The sequence below is a fragment of the Gobius niger genome (assembly GCF_951799975.1).
Source record: "Gobius niger genome assembly, chromosome: 8".
NCBI classification, from domain to species: Eukaryota; Metazoa; Chordata; class Actinopteri; order Gobiiformes; family Gobiidae; genus Gobius; species Gobius niger.
Genome location: NC_136859.1, coordinates 34,877,768 through 34,897,219, shown reverse-complemented (window position 1 = coordinate 34,897,219; position 19,452 = coordinate 34,877,768). Strand labels below are relative to the sequence as shown.

Here is a 19,452-nt window from a genome sequence, read left to right as displayed (position 1 = left end):
AGCTGCGAGATCCTCAAAGCGCGTGTTTTCAGCGAGAGAACGCGTTTAAGGCCATAAAAACAGAGATTGCTGTTTCTCCAAAACCATGAATGCTAGATGGCTGATTCTTTAGTATGTTATACAGGGTCCCACCCTGTACAAGACACCAAGGTTTGGTCAAAATTGATCTCATAGTTTTTCCAAAAAAGTCAGTTTCAAGTTTCTGACCAACCGTCAGTTTTCTCAGGTCTCACTTATGAAAATAACCCAAACCCTCACTTTTGTTGACTGGGATGTTTAACCCTACCAATGACTCTGTTTATGAGATGGTTTTCCGCTGTGACAATGCGAAAAGCTGCGAGTTCCTCAAAGTGCGTGTTTTCAGCGAGAGAACGCGTTTAAGGCCATAAAAACAGAGATTGCTGTTTCTCCAAAACCATGAATGCTAGATGGCTGATTCTTTAGTATGTTATACAGGGTCCCATCCTGTAACAGAAACCAAGGTTTGGTCAAGTTTATTCACGTAGTTTTTCCACAAAGTCAGTTTCAAATTTCTCACTAACCGTCAGTTTCTCAGGTCTCGCTTATGAAAACAACCCAAATCAGACATTGCTGTTTCTCCATAACCATGAATGCTAGATGGCTGATTCTTTAGTATGTTATACAGGGTCCCACCTTGTACAAGACACCACGGTTTGGTCAAGTTTGATTACAAAGTTTTTCCACAAAGTCAGTTTCAAGTTTCTGAATAACTGTCAGTTTTCTCAGGTCTCACTTATGAAAACAACCCAAAACCACACTTTTGTTGACTGGGATGTTCTTTCCTGCCACTGACTCTGCATATGAGATGGTTTTCCGCTGTGACAATGCAAAAAGCTGTGAGTTCCTCAAAGTGCGTGTTGTCAGCGAGAGAACGCGTTTAAGGCCATAAAAACAGAGATTGCTGTTTCTCCAAAACCATGAATGCTAGATGGCTGATTCTTTAGTATGTTATACAGGGTCCCATCCTGTAACAGAAACCAAGGTTTGGTCAAGTTTGATCTCATAGTTTTTCCACAAAGTCAGTTTCAAATTTCTGAATATGTCAGTTTTCTCAGGTCTCACTTATGAAAACAACCCAAAACCTCAGTTTTGTTGACTGGGATGTTTATCCCTACCACTGACTCTGTATATGAGAAGGTTTTCCGCTGGGACAATGCAAAAAGCTGCGAGTTCCTCAAAGCGCGTGTTTTCAGCGAGAGAACGCGATTAAGGCCATAAAAATAGAGATTGCTGTTTCTCCAAAACCATGAATGCTAGATGGCTGATTCTTTAGTATCTTATACAAGGTCCCATCCTGTAACAGAAACCAAGGTTTGGTCAAGTTTAATCACATAGTTTTTCCACAAAGTCAGTTTCAAATTTCTGACTAACCGTCAGTTTTGTCAGGTCTCATTTATGAAAACAACCCAAAACCACACTTTTGTTGACTGGGATGTTTATCCCTACCACTGACTCTGTATATGAGATGGTTTTCCGCTGGGACAATGCAAAAAGTCGCGAGATCCTCAAAGCGCGTGTTTTCAGCGAGAGAACGCGTTTAAGGCCATCAAAACAGAGATTGCTGTTTCTCCAAAACCATGACTGTTAGATGGCTGATTCTTTAGTATGTTATACAGGGTCCCACCCTGTACAAGACACAAAGGTTTTGTCAAGTTTGATCACATAGTTTTTCCACAAAGTCAGTTTCAAGATCTTAAATAACCGTCAGTTTTCTCAGGTCTCACTTATGAAAACAACCCAAAACCACACTTTTGTTGACTGGGATGTTCATCCCTGCCACTGACTCTGCATATGAGATGGTTTTCCGCTGTGACAATGCACAAAGCTGAGAGTTCCTCAAAGTGCGTGTTTTCAGCGAGAGAACGCGTTTGCGGCCATAAAAACAGAGATTGCTGTTTCTCCAAAACCATGAATGTTAGATGGCTGATTCTTTAGTATGTTATACAGGGTCCCACCCTGTACAAGACACCAAGGTTTGGTCAAGTTTGATCTCATAGTTTTTCCACAAAGTCAGTTTCAAGGTCTTAAATAACCGTCAGTTTTCACAGGTCTCACTTATGAAAACAACCCAAAACCACACTTTTGTTGACTGGGATGTTCATCCCTGCCACTGACTCTGCATATGAGATGGTTTTCCGCTGTGACAATGCACATAGCTGCGAGTTCCTCAAAGTGCGTGTTTTCAGCGAGAGAACGCGTTTGCGGCCATAAAAACAGAGATTGCTGTTTCTCCAAAACCATGAATGCTAGATGGCTGATTCTTTAGTATGTTATACAGGGTCCCACCTTGTACAAGACACCACGGTTTGGTCAAGTTTGATAACATAATTTTTCCACAAAGTCAGTTTCATGTTTCTGAATAACTGTCACTTTTGTCAGGTCTCACTTATGAAAACAACCCAAAACCACACTTTTGTTGACTGGGATGTCCATCCCTGCCACTGACTCTGCATATGAGATGGTTTTCCGCTGTGACAATGCAAAAAGCTGTGAGTTCCTCAAAGTGCGTGTTCTCAGCGAGAGAACGCGTTTGTGGCCGTAAAAAGAGAGAATGCTGTTTCTCCAAAACCATGAATGCTAGATGGCTGATTCTTTAGTATGTTATACAGGGTCCCACCCTGTACAAGACACCAAGGTTTGGTCAAGTTTGATCTCATAGTTTTTCCAAAAAAGTCAGTTTCAAGTTTCTGACCAACCGTCAGTTTTCTCAGGTCTCACTTATGAAAACAACCCAAAATTGCACTTTTGTTGACTGCGATGTTTATCCCTACCACTGACTCTGCATGTGAGATGGTTTTCCGCTGTGACAATGCACAAAGCTGCGAGTTCCTCAAAGTGCGTGTTTTCAGCGAGAGAACGCGTTTGCGGCCATAAAAACAGAGATTGCTGTTTCTCCAAAACCATGAATGCTAGATGGCTGATTCTTTAGTATGTTATACAGAGTACCACCCTGTAAAAGACACCAAGGTTTGGTCAAGTTTGATCTCATAGTTTTTCCACAAAGTCAGTTTCATATTTCTGAATAACCGTCAGTTTTCTCGGGTCTCACTTATGAAAACAACCCAAAACCTCACTTTTGTTGACTGGGATGTTTATCCCTACCACTGACTCTGTATATGAGAAGGTTTTCCGCTGGGACAATGCAAAAAGCTGCGAGTTCCTCAAAGTGCGTGTTTTCAGCGAGAGAACGCGATTAAGGCCATAAAAACAGAGATTGCTGTTTCTCCAAAACCATGAATGCTAGATGGCTGATTCTTTAGTATCTTATACAAGGTCCCATCCTGTAACAGAAACCAAGGTTTGGTCATGTTTGATCACATAGTTTTTCCGCAGTCAGTTTCAAGGTCTTAAATAACCGTCAGTTTTCTCAGGTCTCACTTATGAAAACAACCCAAAACCACACTTTTGTTGACTGGGATGTTCATCCCTGCCACTGACTCTGCATATGAGATGGTTTTCCGCTGTGACAATGCACAAAGCTGCGAGTTCCTCAAAGTGCGTGTTTTCAGCGAGAGAACGCGTTTGCGGCCATAAAAACAGAGATTGCTGTTTCTCCAAAACCATGAATGCTAGATGGCTGATTCTTTAGTATGTTATACAGGGTCCCACCTTGTACAAGACACCACGGTTTGGTCAAGTTTGATAACATAATTTTTCCACAAAGTCAGTTTCATGTTTCTGAATAACTGTCAGTTTTGTCAGGTCTCACTTATGAAAACAACCCAAAACCACACTTTTGTTGACTGGGATGTCCATCCCTGCCACTGACTCTGCATATGAGATGGTTTTCCGCTGTGACAATGCAAAAAGCTGTGAGTTCCTCAAAGTGCGTGTTCTCAGCGAGAGAACGCGTTTGTGGCCGTAAAAAGAGAGAATGCTGTTTCTCCAAAACCATGAATGCTAGATGGCTGATTCTTTAGTATGTTATACAGGGTCCCACCCTGTACAAGACACCAAGGTTTGGTCAAGTTTGATCTCATAGTTTTTCCAAAAAAGTCAGTTTCAAGTTTCTGACCAACCGTCAGTTTTCTCAGGTCTCACTTATGAAAACAACCCAAAATTGCACTTTTGTTGACTGCGATGTTTATCCCTACCACTGACTCTGCATGTGAGATGGTTTTCCGCTGTGACAATGCACAAAGCTATCTAGCATGAATGCTAGATGGCTGATTCTTTAGTATGTTATACAGGGTCCCATCCTGTAACAGAAACCAAGGTTTGGTCAAGTTTAATCACATAGTTTTTCCACAAAGTCAGTTTCAAATTTCTGACTAACCGTCAGTTTCTCAGGTCTCGCTTATGAAAACAACCCAAAACAGAGATTGCTGTTTCTCCATAACCATGAATGCTAGATGGCTGATTCTTTAGTATGTTATACAGGGTCCCACCTTGTACAAGACACCACGGTTTGGTCAAGTTTGATTACAAAGTTTTTCCAAAAAGTCAGTTTCAAGTTTCTGAATAACTGTCAGTTTTCTCAGGTCTCACTTATGAAAACAACCCAAAACCACACTTTTGTTGACTGGGATGTTCTTTCCTGCCACTGACTCTGCATATGAGATGGTTTTCCGCTGTGACAATGCACATAGCTGCGAGTTCCTCAAAGTGCGTGTTTTCAGCGAGAGAACGCGTTTGCGGCCATAAAAACAGAGATTGCTGTTTCTCCAAAACCATGAATGCTAGATGGCTGATTCTTTAGTATGTTATACAGGGTCCCACCTTGTACAAGACACCACGGTTTGGTCAAGTTTGATAACATAGTTTTTCCACAAAGTCAGTTTCAAATTTCTGACTAACCGCCAGTTTCTCAGGTCTCGCTTATGAAAACAACCCAAAACAGAGATTGCTGTTTCTCCATAACCATGAATGCTAGATGGCTGATTCTTTAGTATGTTATACAGGGTCCCACCTTGTACAAGACACCACGGTTTGGTCAAGTTTGATTACAAAGTTTTTCCAAAAAGTCAGTTTCAAGTTTCTGAATAACTGTCAGTTTTCTCAGGTCTCACTTATGAAAACAACCCAAAACCACACTTTTGTTGACTGGGATGTTCTTTCCTGCCACTGACTCTGCATATGAGATGGTTTTCCGCTGTGACAATGCAAAAAGCTGTGAGTTCCTCAAAGTGCGTGTTGTCAGCGAGAGAACGCGTTTAAGGCCATAAAAACAGAGATTGCTGTTTCTCCAAAACCATGAATGCTAGATGGCTGATTCTTTAGTATGTTATACAGGGTCCCACCTTGTACAAGACACCAAGGTTTGGTCAAGTTTGATCTCATAGTTTTTCCACAAAGTCAGTTTCAAGGTCTTACATAACCGTCAGTTTTCTCAGGTCTCACTTATGAAAACAACCCAAAACCACACTTTTGTTGACTGGGATGTTCATCCCTGCCACTGACTCTGCATATGAGATGGTTTTCCGCTGTGACAATGCACAAAGCTGCGAGTTTCTCAAAGTGCGTGTTTTCAGCGAGAGAACGCGTTTGCGGCCATAAAAACAGAGATTGCTGTTTCTCCAAAACCATGAATGCTAGACCAATGATTCTTTAGTATGTTATACAGGGTCCCATCCTGTAACAGACACCAAGGTTTGGTCAAGTTTAATCACATAGTTTTTCCACAAAGTCAGTTTCAAATTTCTGACTAACCGTCAGTTTCTCAGGTCTCGCTTATGAAAACAACCCAAAACAGAGATTGCTGTTTCTCCAAAACCATGAATGCTAGATGGCTGATTCTTTAGTATGTTATACAGGGTCCCACCTTGTACAAGACACCACGGTTTGGTCAAGTTTGATAACATAGTTTTTCCACAAAGTCAGTTACATGTTTCTGAATAACTATCAGTTTTGTCAGGTCTCACTTATGAAAACAACCCAAAACCACACTTTTGTTGACTGGGATGTTCATCCCTGCCACTGACTCTGCATATGAGATGGTTTTCCGCTGTGACAATGCACAAAGCTGTGAGTTCCTCAAAGTGCGTGTTTTCAGCGAGAGAACGCGTTTGCGGCCATAAAAACAGATTGCTGTTTCTCCAAAACCATGAATGCTAGATGGCTGATTCTTTAGTATGTTATACAAGGTCCCATCCTGTAACAGAAACCAAGGTTTGGTCAAGTTTGATTACAAAGTTTTTCCACAAAGTCAGTTTCAAGTTTCTGTATAACCGTCAGTTTTCTCAGGTCTCACTTATGAAAACAACCCAAAACCACACTTTTGTTGACTGGGATGTCCATCCCTGCCACTGACTCTGCATATGAGATGGTTTTCCGCTGTGACAATGCAAAAAGCTGTGAGTTCCTCAAAGTGCGTGTTCTCAGCGAGAGAACGCGTTTGTGGCCGTAAAAAGAGAGAATGCTGTTTCTCCAAAACCATGAATGCTAGATGGCTGATTCTTTAGTATGTTATACAGGGTCCCACCCTGTACAAGACACCAAGGTTTGGTCAAGTTTGATCACATAGTTTTTCCACAAAGTCAGTTTCAAATTTCTGAATACGTCAGTTTTCTCAGGTCTCACTTATGAAAACAACCCAAAACCTCACTTTTGTTGACTGGGATGTTTATCCCTACCACTGACTCTGTATATGAGATGGTTTTCCGCTGGGACAATGCAAAAAGCAGCGAGATCCTCAAAGCGCGTTTTTTCAGCGAGAGAACGCGTTTAAGGCCATAAAAACAGAGATTGCTGTTTCTCCAAAACCATGAATGCTAGATGGCTGATTCTTTAGTATGTTATACAGGGTCCCACCCTGTACAAGACACAAAGGTTTTGTCAAGTTTGATCACATAGTTTTTCCACAAAGTCAGTTTCAAGATCTTAAATAACCGTCAGTTTTCTCAGGTCTCACTTATGAAAACAACCCAAAACCACACTTTTGTTGACTGGGATGTTCATCCCTGCCACTGACTCTGCATATGAGATGGTTTTCCGCTGTGACAATGCACAAAGCTGCGAGTTTCTCAAAGTGCGTGTTTTCAGCGAGAGAACGCGTTTGCGGCCATAAAAACAGAGATTGCTGTTTCTCCAAAACCATGAATGCTAGACCAATGATTCTTTAGTATGTTATACAGGGTCCCATCCTGTAACAGACACCAAGGTTTGGTCAAGTTTAATCACATAGTTTTTCCACAAAGTCAGTTTCAAATTTCTGACTAACCGTCAGTTTCTCAGGTCTCGCTTATGAAAACAACCCAAAACAGAGATTGCTGTTTCTCCAAAACCATGAATGCTAGATGGCTGATTCTTTAGTATGTTATACAGGGTCCCACCTTGTACAAGACACCACGGTTTGGTCAAGTTTGATAACATAGTTTTTCCACAAAGTCAGTTACATGTTTCTGAATAACTATCAGTTTTGTCAGGTCTCACTTATGAAAACAACCCAAAACCACACTTTTGTTGACTGGGATGTTCATCCCTGCCACTGACTCTGCATATGAGATGGTTTTCCGCTGTGACAATGCACAAAGCTGTGAGTTCCTCAAAGTGCGTGTTTTCAGCGAGAGAACGCGTTTGCGGCCATAAAAACAGATTGCTGTTTCTCCAAAACCATGAATGCTAGATGGCTGATTCTTTAGTATGTTATACAAGGTCCCATCCTGTAACAGAAACCAAGGTTTGGTCAAGTTTGATTACAAAGTTTTTCCACAAAGTCAGTTTCAAGTTTCTGTATAACCGTCAGTTTTCTCAGGTCTCACTTATGAAAACAACCCAAAACCACACTTTTGTTGACTGGGATGTCCATCCCTGCCACTGACTCTGCATATGAGATGGTTTTCCGCTGTGACAATGCAAAAAGCTGTGAGTTCCTCAAAGTGCGTGTTCTCAGCGAGAGAACGCGTTTGTGGCCGTAAAAAGAGAGAATGCTGTTTCTCCAAAACCATGAATGCTAGATGGCTGATTCTTTAGTATGTTATACAGGGTCCCACCCTGTACAAGACACCAAGGTTTGGTCAAGTTTGATCACATAGTTTTTCCACAAAGTCAGTTTCAAATTTCTGAATACGTCAGTTTTCTCAGGTCTCACTTATGAAAACAACCCAAAACCTCACTTTTGTTGACTGGGATGTTTATCCCTACCACTGACTCTGTATATGAGATGGTTTTCCGCTGGGACAATGCAAAAAGCAGCGAGATCCTCAAAGCGCGTTTTTTCAGCGAGAGAACGCGTTTAAGGCCATAAAAACAGAGATTGCTGTTTCTCCAAAACCATGAATGCTAGATGGCTGATTCTTTAGTATGTTATACAGGGTCCCACCCTGTACAAGACACCAGGGTTTGGTCAAGTTTGATCTCATAGTTTTTCCACAAAGTCAGTTTCAAATTTCTGAATAACCGTCAGTTTTCTCAGGTCTCACTTATGAAAACAACCCAAAACCACACTTTTGTTGACTGGGATGTTTAACCCTACCAATGACTCTGTATATGAGATGGTTTTCCGCTCTGACAATGCGAAAAGCTGCGAGTTCCTCAAAGTGCGTGTTTTCAGCGACAGAACGCGTTTAAGGCCATAAAAACAGAGAATGCTGTTTCTCCAAAACCATGAATGCTAGATGGCTGATTCTTTAGTATGTTATACAGGGTCCCACCCTGTACAAGACACCAAGGTTTGGTCAAGTTTAATCTCATAGTTTTTCCAAAAAAGTCAGTTTCAAGTTTCTGACCAACCGTCAGTTTTCTCAGGTCTCACTTATGAAAATAACCCAAAACCTCACTTTTGTTGACTGGGATGTTTATCCCTACCACTGACTCTGTATATGAGATGGTTTTCCGCTGGGACAATGCAAAAAGCTGCGAGTTCCTCAAAGCACGTGTTTTCAGCGAGAGAACGCGATTAAGGCCATAAAAACAGAGATTGCTGTTTCTCCAAAACCATGAATGCTAGATGGCTTATTCTTTAGTATCTTATACAAGGTCCCATCCTGTAACAGAAACCAAGGTTTGGTCAAGTTTAATCACATAGTTTTTCCACAAAGTCAGTTTCAAATTTCTGACTAACCGTCAGTTTTGTCAGGTCTCATTTATGAAAACGACCCAAAACCACACTTTTGTTGACTGGGATGTTTATCCCTACCACTGACTCTGTATATGAGATGGTTTTCCGCTCTGACAATGCGAAAAGCTGCGAGTTCCTCAAAGTGCGTGTTTTCAGCGACAGAACGCGTTTAAGGCCATAAAAACAGAGAATGCTGTTTCTCCAAAACCATGAATGCTAGATGGCTGATTCTTTAGTATGTTATACAGGGTCCCACCCTGTACAAGACACCAAGGTTTGGTCAAGTTTAATCTCATAGTTTTTCCAAAAAAGTCAGTTTCAAGTTTCTGACCAACCGTCAGTTTTCTCAGGTCTCACTTATGAAAATAACCCAAAACCTCACTTTTGTTGACTGGGATGTTTATCCCTACCACTGACTCTGTATATGAGATGGTTTTCCGCTGGGACAATGCAAAAAGCTGCGAGTTCCTCAAAGCACGTGTTTTCAGCGAGAGAACGCGATTAAGGCCATAAAAACAGAGATTGCTGTTTCTCCAAAACCATGAATGCTAGATGGCTTATTCTTTAGTATCTTATACAAGGTCCCATCCTGTAACAGAAACCAAGGTTTGGTCAAGTTTAATCACATAGTTTTTCCACAAAGTCAGTTTCAAATTTCTGACTAACCGTCAGTTTTGTCAGGTCTCATTTATGAAAACGACCCAAAACCACACTTTTGTTGACTGGGATGTTTATCCCTACCACTGACTCTGTATATGAGATGGTTTTCCGCTGGGACAATGCAAAAAGCTGCGAGATCCTCAAAGCGCGTGTTTTCAGCGAGAGAACGCGTTTAAGGCCATCAAAACAGAGATTGCTGTTTCTCCAAAACCATGAATGCTAGATGGCTGATTCTTTAGTATGTTATACAGGGTCCCACCCTGTACAAGACACCAGGGTTTGGTCAAGTTTGATCACATAGTTTTTCCACAAAGTCAGTTTCAAGGTCCTAAATTACCCGTCATTTTTGTCAGGTCTCACTTATGAAAACAACCCAAAACCACACTTTTGTTGACTGGGATGTTCATCCCTGCCACTGACTCTGTATATGAGATGGTTTTCCGCTGTGACAATGCACAAAGCTGTGAGTTCCTCAAAGTGCGTGTTTTCAGCGAGAGAACGCGTTTAAGGCCATAAAAACAGAGATTGCTGTTTCTCCAAAACCATGAATGCTAGATGGCTGATTCTTTAGTATGTTATACAGGGTCCCATCCTGTAGCAGAAACCAAGGTTTGGTCAAGTTTAAGCACAGTTTTTCCACAAAGTCAGTTTCAAATTTCTGACTAACCGTCAGTTTCTCAGGTCTCGCTTATGAAAACAACCTAAAACCACACTTTTGTTGACTGGGATGTTTATCCCTGGCACTGACTCTGCATATGAGATGGTTTTCCGCTGGGACAATGCAAAAAGCTGTGAGTTCCTCAAAGTGCGTGTTCTCAGCGAGAGAACGCGTTTGCGGCCATAAAAACAGAGATTGCTGTTTCTCCAAAACCATGAATGCTAGATGGCTGATTCTTTAGTATGTTATACAAGGTCCCACCCTGTACAAGAAACCAAGGTTTGGTCAAGTTTGATCACATAGTTTTTCCACAAAGTCAGTTTCATGTTTCTGAATAACTGTCAGTTTTGTCAGGTGTCACTTATGAAAACAACCCAAAACCACACTTTTGTTGACTGGGATGTTCATCCCTACCACTGACTCTGTATATGAGATGGTTTTCCGCTGGGACAATGCAAAAAGCTGTGAGTTCCTCAAAGTGCGTGTTTTCAGCGAGAGAACGCGTTTGAGGCCATAAAAACAGAGATTGCTGTTTCTCCAAAACCATGAATGCTAGATGGCTGATTCTTTAGTATGTTATACAGTTTCCCACCCTGTACAAGACACCAAGTTTTTGTCAATTTTGATCACATATTTTTTCCACAGTCAGTTTCAAGGTCTTAAATAACCGTCAGTTTTCTCAGGTCTCACTTATGAAAACAACCCAAAACCACACTTTTGTTGACTGGGATGTTTATCCCTACCACTGACTCTGTATATGAGATGGTTTTCCGCTGGGACAATGCAAAAGGCTGCGAGTTCCTCAAAGCGCGTTTTCAGCGAGAGAACGCGTTTAAGGCCATCAAAACAGAGATTGCTGTTTCTCCAAAACCATGAATGCTAGATGGCTGATTCTTTAGTATGTTATACAGTTTCCCACCCTGTACAAGACACCAAGGTTTTGTCAATTTTGATCACATAGTTTTTCCACAGTCAGTTTCAAGGTCTTAAATAACCGTCAGTTTTCTCAGGTCTCACTTATGAAAACAACCCAAAACCACACTTTTGTTGACTGGGATGTTTAACCCTACCAATGACTCTGTATATGAGATGGTTTTCCGCTCTGACAATGCGAAAAGCTGCGAGTTCCTCAAAGTGCGTGTTTTCAGCGAGAGAACGCGTTTAAGGCCATAAAAACAGAGAATGCTGTTTCTCCAAAACCATGAATGCTAGATGGCTGATTCTTTAGTATGTTATACAGGGTCCCACCCTGTACAAGACACCAAGGTTTGGTCAAGTTTGATCTCATAGTTTTTCCAAAAAAGTCCGTTTCAAGTTTCTGACCAACCGTCAGTTTTCTCAGGTCTCATTTATGAAAACAACCCAAAACCACACTTTTGTTGACTGGGATGTTTATCCCTACCACTGACTCTGTATATGAGATGGTTTTCCGCTGGGACAATTCAAAAAGCTGTGAGTTTCTCAAAGCGCGTGTTTTCAGCGAGAGAACGCGTTTAAGGCCATAAAAACAGAGATTGCTGTTTCTCCAAAACCATGAATGCTAGATGGCTGATTCTTTAGTATGTTATACAGTTTCCCACCCTGTACAAGACACCAAGGTTTTGTCAATTTTGATCACGTAGTTTTTCCACACTCAGTTTCAAGGTCTTAAATAACCGTCAGTTTTCTCAGGTCTCACTTATGAAAACAACCCAAAACCACACTTTTGTTGACTGGGATGTTTATCCCTACCACTGGCTCTGTATATGAGATGGTTTTCCGCTGGGACAATGCAAAAGGCTGCGAGTTCCTCAAAGCGCGTTTTCAGCGAGAGAACGCGTTTAAGGCCATCAAAACAGAAATTGCTGTTTCTCCAAAACCATGAATGTTAGATGGCTGATTCTTTAGTATGTTATACAGGGTCCCACCCTGTACAAGACACCAAGGTTTGGTCAAGTTTGATCTCATAGTTTTTCCACAAAGTCAGTTTCAAATTTCTGAATAACCGTCAGTTTTCTCAGGTCTCACTTATGAAAACAACCCAAAACCTCACTTTTGTTGACTGGGATGTTTATCCCTACCACTGACTCTGTATATGAGATGGTTTTCCGCTGGGACAATGCAAAAAGCTGCGAGTTCCTCAAAGCGCGTTTTGAGCGAGAGAACGCGTTTAAGGCCATCAAAACAGAGATTGCTGTTTTTCCAAAACCATGAATGCTAGATGGCTGATTCTTTAGTATGTTATACAGGGTCCCATCCTGTAACAGAAACCAAGGTTTGGTCAAGTTTAATCACATAGTTTTTCCACAAAGTCAGTTTCAAATTTCTGACTAACCGTCAGTTTCTCAGGTCTCGCTTATGAAAACAACCCAAAACAGAGATTGCTGTTTCTCCAAAACCATGAATGCTAGATGGCTGATTCTTTAGTATGTTATACAGGGTCCCACCTTGTACAAGACACCACGGTTTGGTCAAGTTTGATAACATAGTTTTTCCACAAAGTCAGTTTCATGTTTCTGAATAACTATCAGTTTTGTCAGGTCTCACTTATGAAAACAAGCCAAAACCACACTTTTGTTGACTGGGATGTTCATCCCTGCCACTGACTCTGCATATGAGATGGTTTTCCGCTGTGACAATGCACAAAGCTGTGAGTTCCTCAAAGTGCGTGTTTTCAGCGAGAGAACGCGTTTGCGGCCATAAAAACAGATTGCTGTTTCTCCAAAACCATGAATGCGAGATGGCTGATTCTTTAGTATGTTATACAAGGTCCCATCCTGTAACAGAAACCAAGGTTTGGTCAAGTTTGATTACAAAGTTTTTCCACAAAGTCAGTTTCAAGTTTCTGAATAACCGTCAGTTTTCTCAGGTCTCACTTATGAAAACAACCCAAAACCACACTTTTGTTGACTGGGATGTCCATCCCTGCCACTGACTCTGCATATGAGATGGTTTTCCGCTGTGACAATGCAAAAAGCTGTGAGTTCCTCAAAGTGCGTGTTCTCAGCGAGAGAACGCGTTTGTGGCCATAAAAAGAGAGAATGCTGTTTCTCCAAAACCATGAATGCTAGATGGCTGATTCTTTAGTATGTTATACAGGGTCCCACCCTGTACAAGACACCAAGGTTTGGTCAAGTTTGATCTCATAGTTTTTCCAAAAAAGTCCGTTTCAAGTTTCTGACCAACCGTCAGTTTTCTCAGGTCTCACTTATGAAAACAACCCAAAACCACACTTTTGTTGACTGGGATGTTTATTCCTACCACTGACTCTGTATATGAGATGGTTTTCCGCTGGGACAATGCAAAAAGCTGCGAGTTCCTCAAAGTGCGTGTTTTCAGCGAGAGAACGCGTTTAAGGCCATAAAAACAGAGATTGCTGTTTCTCCAAAACCATGAATGCTAGATGGCTGATTCTTTAGTATGTTATACAGGGTCCCATCCTGTAACAGAAACCAAGGTTTGGTCAAGTTTAAACACATAGTTTTTCCACAAAGTCAGTTTCAAATTTCTGACTAACCGTCAGTTTCTCAGGTCTCGCTTATGAAAACAACCCAAAACCACACTTTTGTTGACTGGGATGTTTATCCCTGGCACTGACTCTGCATATGAGATGGTTTTCCGCTGGGACAATGCAAAAAGCTGCGAGATCCTCAAAGTGCGTGTTTTCAGCGAGAGAACGCGTTTGCGGCCATAAAAACAGAGATTGCTGTTTCTCCAAAACCATGAATGCTAGATGGCTGACTCTTTAGTATGTTATACAGGGTCCCACCCTGTACAAGACACCAAGGTTTGGTCAAGTTTGATCTCATAGTTTTTCCACAAAGTCAGTTTCAAATTTCTGAATAACCGTCAGTTTTCTCAGGTCTCGCTTATGAAAACAACCCAAAACAGAGATTGCTGTTTCTCCAAAACCATGAATGCTAGATTGCTGATTCTTTAGTATGTTATACAGGGTCCCACCTTGTACAAGACACCACGGTTTGGTCAAGTTTGATAACATAGTTTTTCCACAAAGTCAGTTTCATGTTTCTGAATAACTGTCAGTTTTGTCAGGTCTCACTTATGAAAACAACCCAAAACCACACTTTTGTTGACTGGGATGTTCATCCCTGCCACTGACTCTGCATATGAGATGGTTTTCCGCTGTGACAATGCACAAAGCTGTGAGTTCCTCAAAGTGCGTGTTTTCAGCGAGAGAACGCGTTTGCGGCCATAAAAACAGATTGCTGTTTCTCCAAAACCATGAATGCTAGATGGCTGATTCTTTAGTATGTTATACAAGGTATACTCCTCTGGTGCCACGATCAGCGGGATTCTCTTCTCCAGCACAGTGTCTCCAGTTTGCAGGCAGAGATAAGCTTTGAATCTCCATGACCCTATTTGCCACGAATAGCTTCCATTGAGTAGAGCTGCTTCGAATCCAATGAAACACAATCATGGAATCTGTCCAAAAACACATTTCATTTTCTGTCACGTCCAGATTTTTTTCTACTTTCGTCTTTGAGGCAATTAGACTGGTTGTGCAGTGTCCATTTGTTTTAGTACATTTCAGATAAGCTGCGGCACAAAAAGCTTTCTCACTTGCGTCAGTAAACACGTGTATTTCTTTGTGCGTAACGACTGCATTTAAATCTTCAGACTCTTCAGCATCATAGTCTCAGATGACACCAGGCCAATAGTTGCACTTTTTAACTGCATTTTAGAATCAAATCCTGGATGGATGGCAGAAAACTTTCTCCAGCTTAACCAGGACAAAACTGAAATGTTAATCATCGGCCCTGAGAGAGAGACTTTTACCCAAACTACAGTCACTGTCTTTAATCCTTCCTCACAGGTGAAGAACCTGGTGTGATTTTTGACTCTGAGCTGACTTTTATTCCACACATCAAAAATATCACAAAGATAGGTTTTTACCATCTAAAGAACATAGCCAGAGTCCGCCCCATTCTCTCTCGGGCCAACACGGAGACGCTAATGCATGCTTTTATCACCAGTCGTATCCACTACTGTAATGCCCTGCTTTCTGGTCTTCCCAAAAAGAGTATCTCAGGTTTACAGCAGCTCGTGTCCTGACGAAGACCAGGAGGCGGGACCACATTACACCGGTTTTAGAATCGCTGCATTGGCTCCCCGTGTGTTTCAGGATCGATTTTAAAGTTCTTTTAATGGTTTTTAAATGTCTTAATGTTCTTGGTCCTTCTTATCCTTCAGAATTGCTTTAACCTTATGAACCTTCTCAGCCCCTTCGCTCCTCCGGCAGGGGCCTCCTAGTTATTCCTAAAGACAACAAAAAGACTCATGGTGAGGCGTCTTTCCAATATTACGGCCCTCGCCTCTGGAACCACCTGAGGAGGAGCTCAGGGCTGCAGAGAATGAAAATGTTTTTAAGAGCAGGCTCAACACCCACCTATTTAGCTTAGTCTTTAACTGACTAATATATTTATTTAATCCTAATATATAAAATGTATATATATAGGAGGTTGTCCCAGGCGCATTGTTTTAAGTAATCTGTAAAGCACTTTGTGATACCTTTCGGTATGAAAAGCGCTTTATAAATAAAGTTTTATTGATTGATTGATTGATTGATTGATTGATTGATAGCGGCGAGCAATTATGATTGATTTCAATTCAGATATTTCAGAACACCACTGATGCCATTTTATCTGTAAGTCCTCGGGAAGATTTACGTGAAATGTAAATGGAGACAAGAGACCAATCGGGTCAAAAATGCGCGCAGCTGTCTGCAGTACACCCTGTTTTGTCATTTTTAAAGTTCAGATGTACCATCAATTTGTCCGTTTCAAACATGAATTCGTCGCTATAGGCTATATGCACGCTTCACTTCCGCGTTTAGTCAAGCCAGAAAAAGAACTTCCGGTTCAACGCCGAGCACTGTTTGCAGATGACGATGGCTGAGTCTCTCGACTTTACGCGCTGTTTGCTGGAACTTCCCAAACTATCCATTAATGATATACGGCGGATAGTGCGTTCATGTAGCTCAACTCCACAGAGCTTAATGGAGAAAGGCTTCAAATTTTATGTTTGTTCCTATATAACCTGCTTTGAAGGTAAGTCACTTATGCCAATGCTAACTTGTAACTAGCATCACAATTCCGTGATAGAACCGCATTTACTGTTTTTACTTAAGACCTTATTGTAGCAGGTTGACATACTAGTGTAGGGTAGTGTTTCAAATGTTATGTCTGTAATTTCCAGTGTCAGGTAAAAGCTGTCTCAGGAGAGGTGACAGTAAGAGCTCGGTGCTACCACTCCATGAAGAAGTCCGAAGCTCCTCACCAGCTGAGTGTAGGGACAGTTTCTAAATATCACATTCAGTCCTGTCAGATTTGTTCTGTTGTTCCTAGTTCTTTGGAAGTTGTTTTAAGATTAAATGGTTCCACGGTGCATTTAGTCGGGCAGATACTTACTTTGTAGCTGGGCACAGTTTGCAGCAAATCACTTGCTGTCTCAAAAAAGTAAATTAAGCTTAGCGAGCTGAAACAGCGGTAAGCAGTGGCAGCTATGCCACTAAGAAAAGGAGAGTTGGACTATTTGACACCTATCATGTGTATACAATATTTTTTCCTGTGCAACATGCATATTCGAAATTTAGATTTCCAACCTACAGACTCCCTCCTGGAACCGCCACCTTAACGTGGTGGAGGGGTTTGAGTACCCGAATGATCCTGGGAGCTATGTTGCCAATTAGGCTCTCTTTTACTCTACTTTTTAGCACAATTCATTCAAAAATATACACCATTGTCTTGTAAAACTCATCTTAAACAGTATTCTGTATGTTTCAGTTTACGCTACGAGATTCTTTACCAGTTGTGCTTATAAGGAGTTCCTGCTCTTGTGTAGCTGGGAAGGCAATGTGCAACCATCTGGTTGCACTCCTTTACCAAACTGCTCATTACTCTCAGTGTGGGATATCAGCTGTGCCACCTGTCCTGTCATGCACTGAAATTGAGCAAAAGTGGCACAAACCTCGAACTATGGTTTGCATTCTTTTATTTTGCACAGTATTTGTTGTTCCATAGTACTTGTCATCAGTCATTCTCCATGTACTTTGCAGGGAGTAAAGCCTGGACCTGTGGACCGTATGGTTGTTGTCAAGGCCAAAGCAGGAACTACATCAACTAGCGGAATAAGGTATAAGATAGGACTTGATCTCACAATGGAAAAATTCACTTGTTACATTGGCTCTCAAGAACATTCAGAGGGTCAACAGCAACAGCAAACAAGTAGTATTAAATAGAGGTATCTTATGTACTGATAAAGGTAGAAAAGCGCTATATAAGTTGAGTTATTATCAACTATATTGTTATATTTTAGTTGTAGTACATTTACGTTTTAAATGGTTTAAATTTCTGGTGATACAAAAAAGCCGTATGTTTTATTACATGGCACTTGGTGTGAAAAAATACAATTTATCAAATTTACTGAACTAAATATCACGCATTAGAAGACATGAGATTTTTTTTTTTATGTTGAGACTTTAGTAGTTTTGAAATAGTTGAAACACTTTAGTTACTCAATTGTCCCCGCTTGATTAGACAAAGTAGCAGTACAAGTAGTACAGTATTGTACAGTATTGTCATTAAAACAGGTGGGAAAAAAAATCTTATGTACTTTGAAATGTATAAACAGCAATATTCATTCAGCTTTTTTTTAGATCCTCACTCTACAAGGGATACAGTGGTGAGCTTCCAGCCCCATCCACCCTCAACCCTTCAGCTCACTATGCTGCATTTGACCCAAGCGTCTTGCCCTTGATCTGCTGCATGAACATCTCGAGCGACAAACCCCTCGTTGAGTCTCAGTTTGGAAAAGTGCAGGCTGGCAGTTTTCTGTCCTATCACCATCCTCCTCCATCGTCTCCTCATGTTTTGACCACACATCAGGATGCACCGCCTTTTCCAAAACTACCACTGGATGACTACCACATGACATCGACTGACTGTAGTTTTGTACCAACGAGCCAGGAACAGCTTCATCTGCACTCTCTGTGTGTAACATTGTCTCAGTCTCGCCTCATTGAAGCCTCAACCAGAGGTCAAAGTGCAGCACCTGAGTGGCATCTTCTGAGGAAGGAGAGGGTGACTGCATCTCACTTCAGAGAGGTGTGTCATGTGAGAGGAGACCGATCTGCTGACAACCTGGCTGCGAGGATCATACAGGGGGTGAGACAAACGGCACACATGAAGAGGGGGCTTGACATGGAAGCAGGAGCTTTAAAAGACTATGCGACCATGAAAAATGTCAACCTCACACAATGTGGGCTGGTTGTGCATCCAGATGCGCCATGGTTGGGGGCGTCACCTGATGGGCTGGTGTATGATCCGCTGGAGAGGCCAGTGTTCGGCCTGGTGGAAGTGAAGTGTCCCAATGTTCAGAGCTTTGTTGACTGTGCGTACCTTACAGCACAGCAAGGCCAGCACAAGCTAAAGGAGAGCCACTCCTACTATTGGCAGGTACAGGGGCAACTCTTAATCACTGGAATGGCATGGTGTGATTTTGTTGTGTGTGCCAATGATGATATGTTTGTGCAGCGCATTCATAGGGATGAGGCAGTTCTGATCACTCTGAAACAGAAGTGTGATTTGTTTTTCTTTTATACATACCTCCTGAAGTACTTGTCCTCAAATTAAAACTGTACAATGCAATTAATCTTACTCTTACTGTTTGTTCTTAACAACTATCCAATTTGAAAGTAAAACTTGTTTGATCCTCAATATGCATCATAAGGAAACTTATGTCACGTTTGGTTGTAATTGTATTTACTGATTTCATGTTTGAGAATGGGTTTCATTGTTGTTTTTGGAAAATCCCCAAATAATTGTTGATAGACTTGTTTCTGTAAATAAAATGTATATAGTTAAACCAAAAATATTGAACAACAAATCTTTAACAGTCCAAGTTTCATTGGATCAAATTACAAATAAAGCACTTTATTTACACACTTTTGTTGGTCTTAATTACACTACACACAAATTGTCTTGACATCTACATTTCTAAATGATTGTATTCATTATAGACAACTATATACAAATGATTGTATTCATTATAGACAACTATATACAAATGATTGTATTCATTATAGACAACTATATACAAATGATTGTATTCATTATAG

The 19,452-nt window shown here is 41.2% G+C and overlaps 2 protein-coding genes across 2 annotated transcripts in view; both read left to right on the top strand.

The window, feature by feature from the left end:
• tbx20 (T-box transcription factor 20) overlaps positions 1 to 19,452 on the top strand; it is a 486,889-nt gene that overhangs the window by 223,472 nt on the left and 243,965 nt on the right. The window lies entirely within an intron of this gene.
• On the top strand, positions 17,299 to 18,967 carry LOC306966762 (uncharacterized protein; the record flags this gene model as incomplete). The annotated part of the gene is made up of 3 exons (XM_079561576.1): positions 17,299 to 17,314; positions 17,392 to 17,468; positions 17,992 to 18,967. Exons 1-3 carry the CDS (start codon positions 17,312 to 17,314, stop codon positions 18,965 to 18,967), a joined length of 1,056 nt encoding a protein of 351 aa, XP_079417702.1. The 5' UTR covers positions 17,299 to 17,311.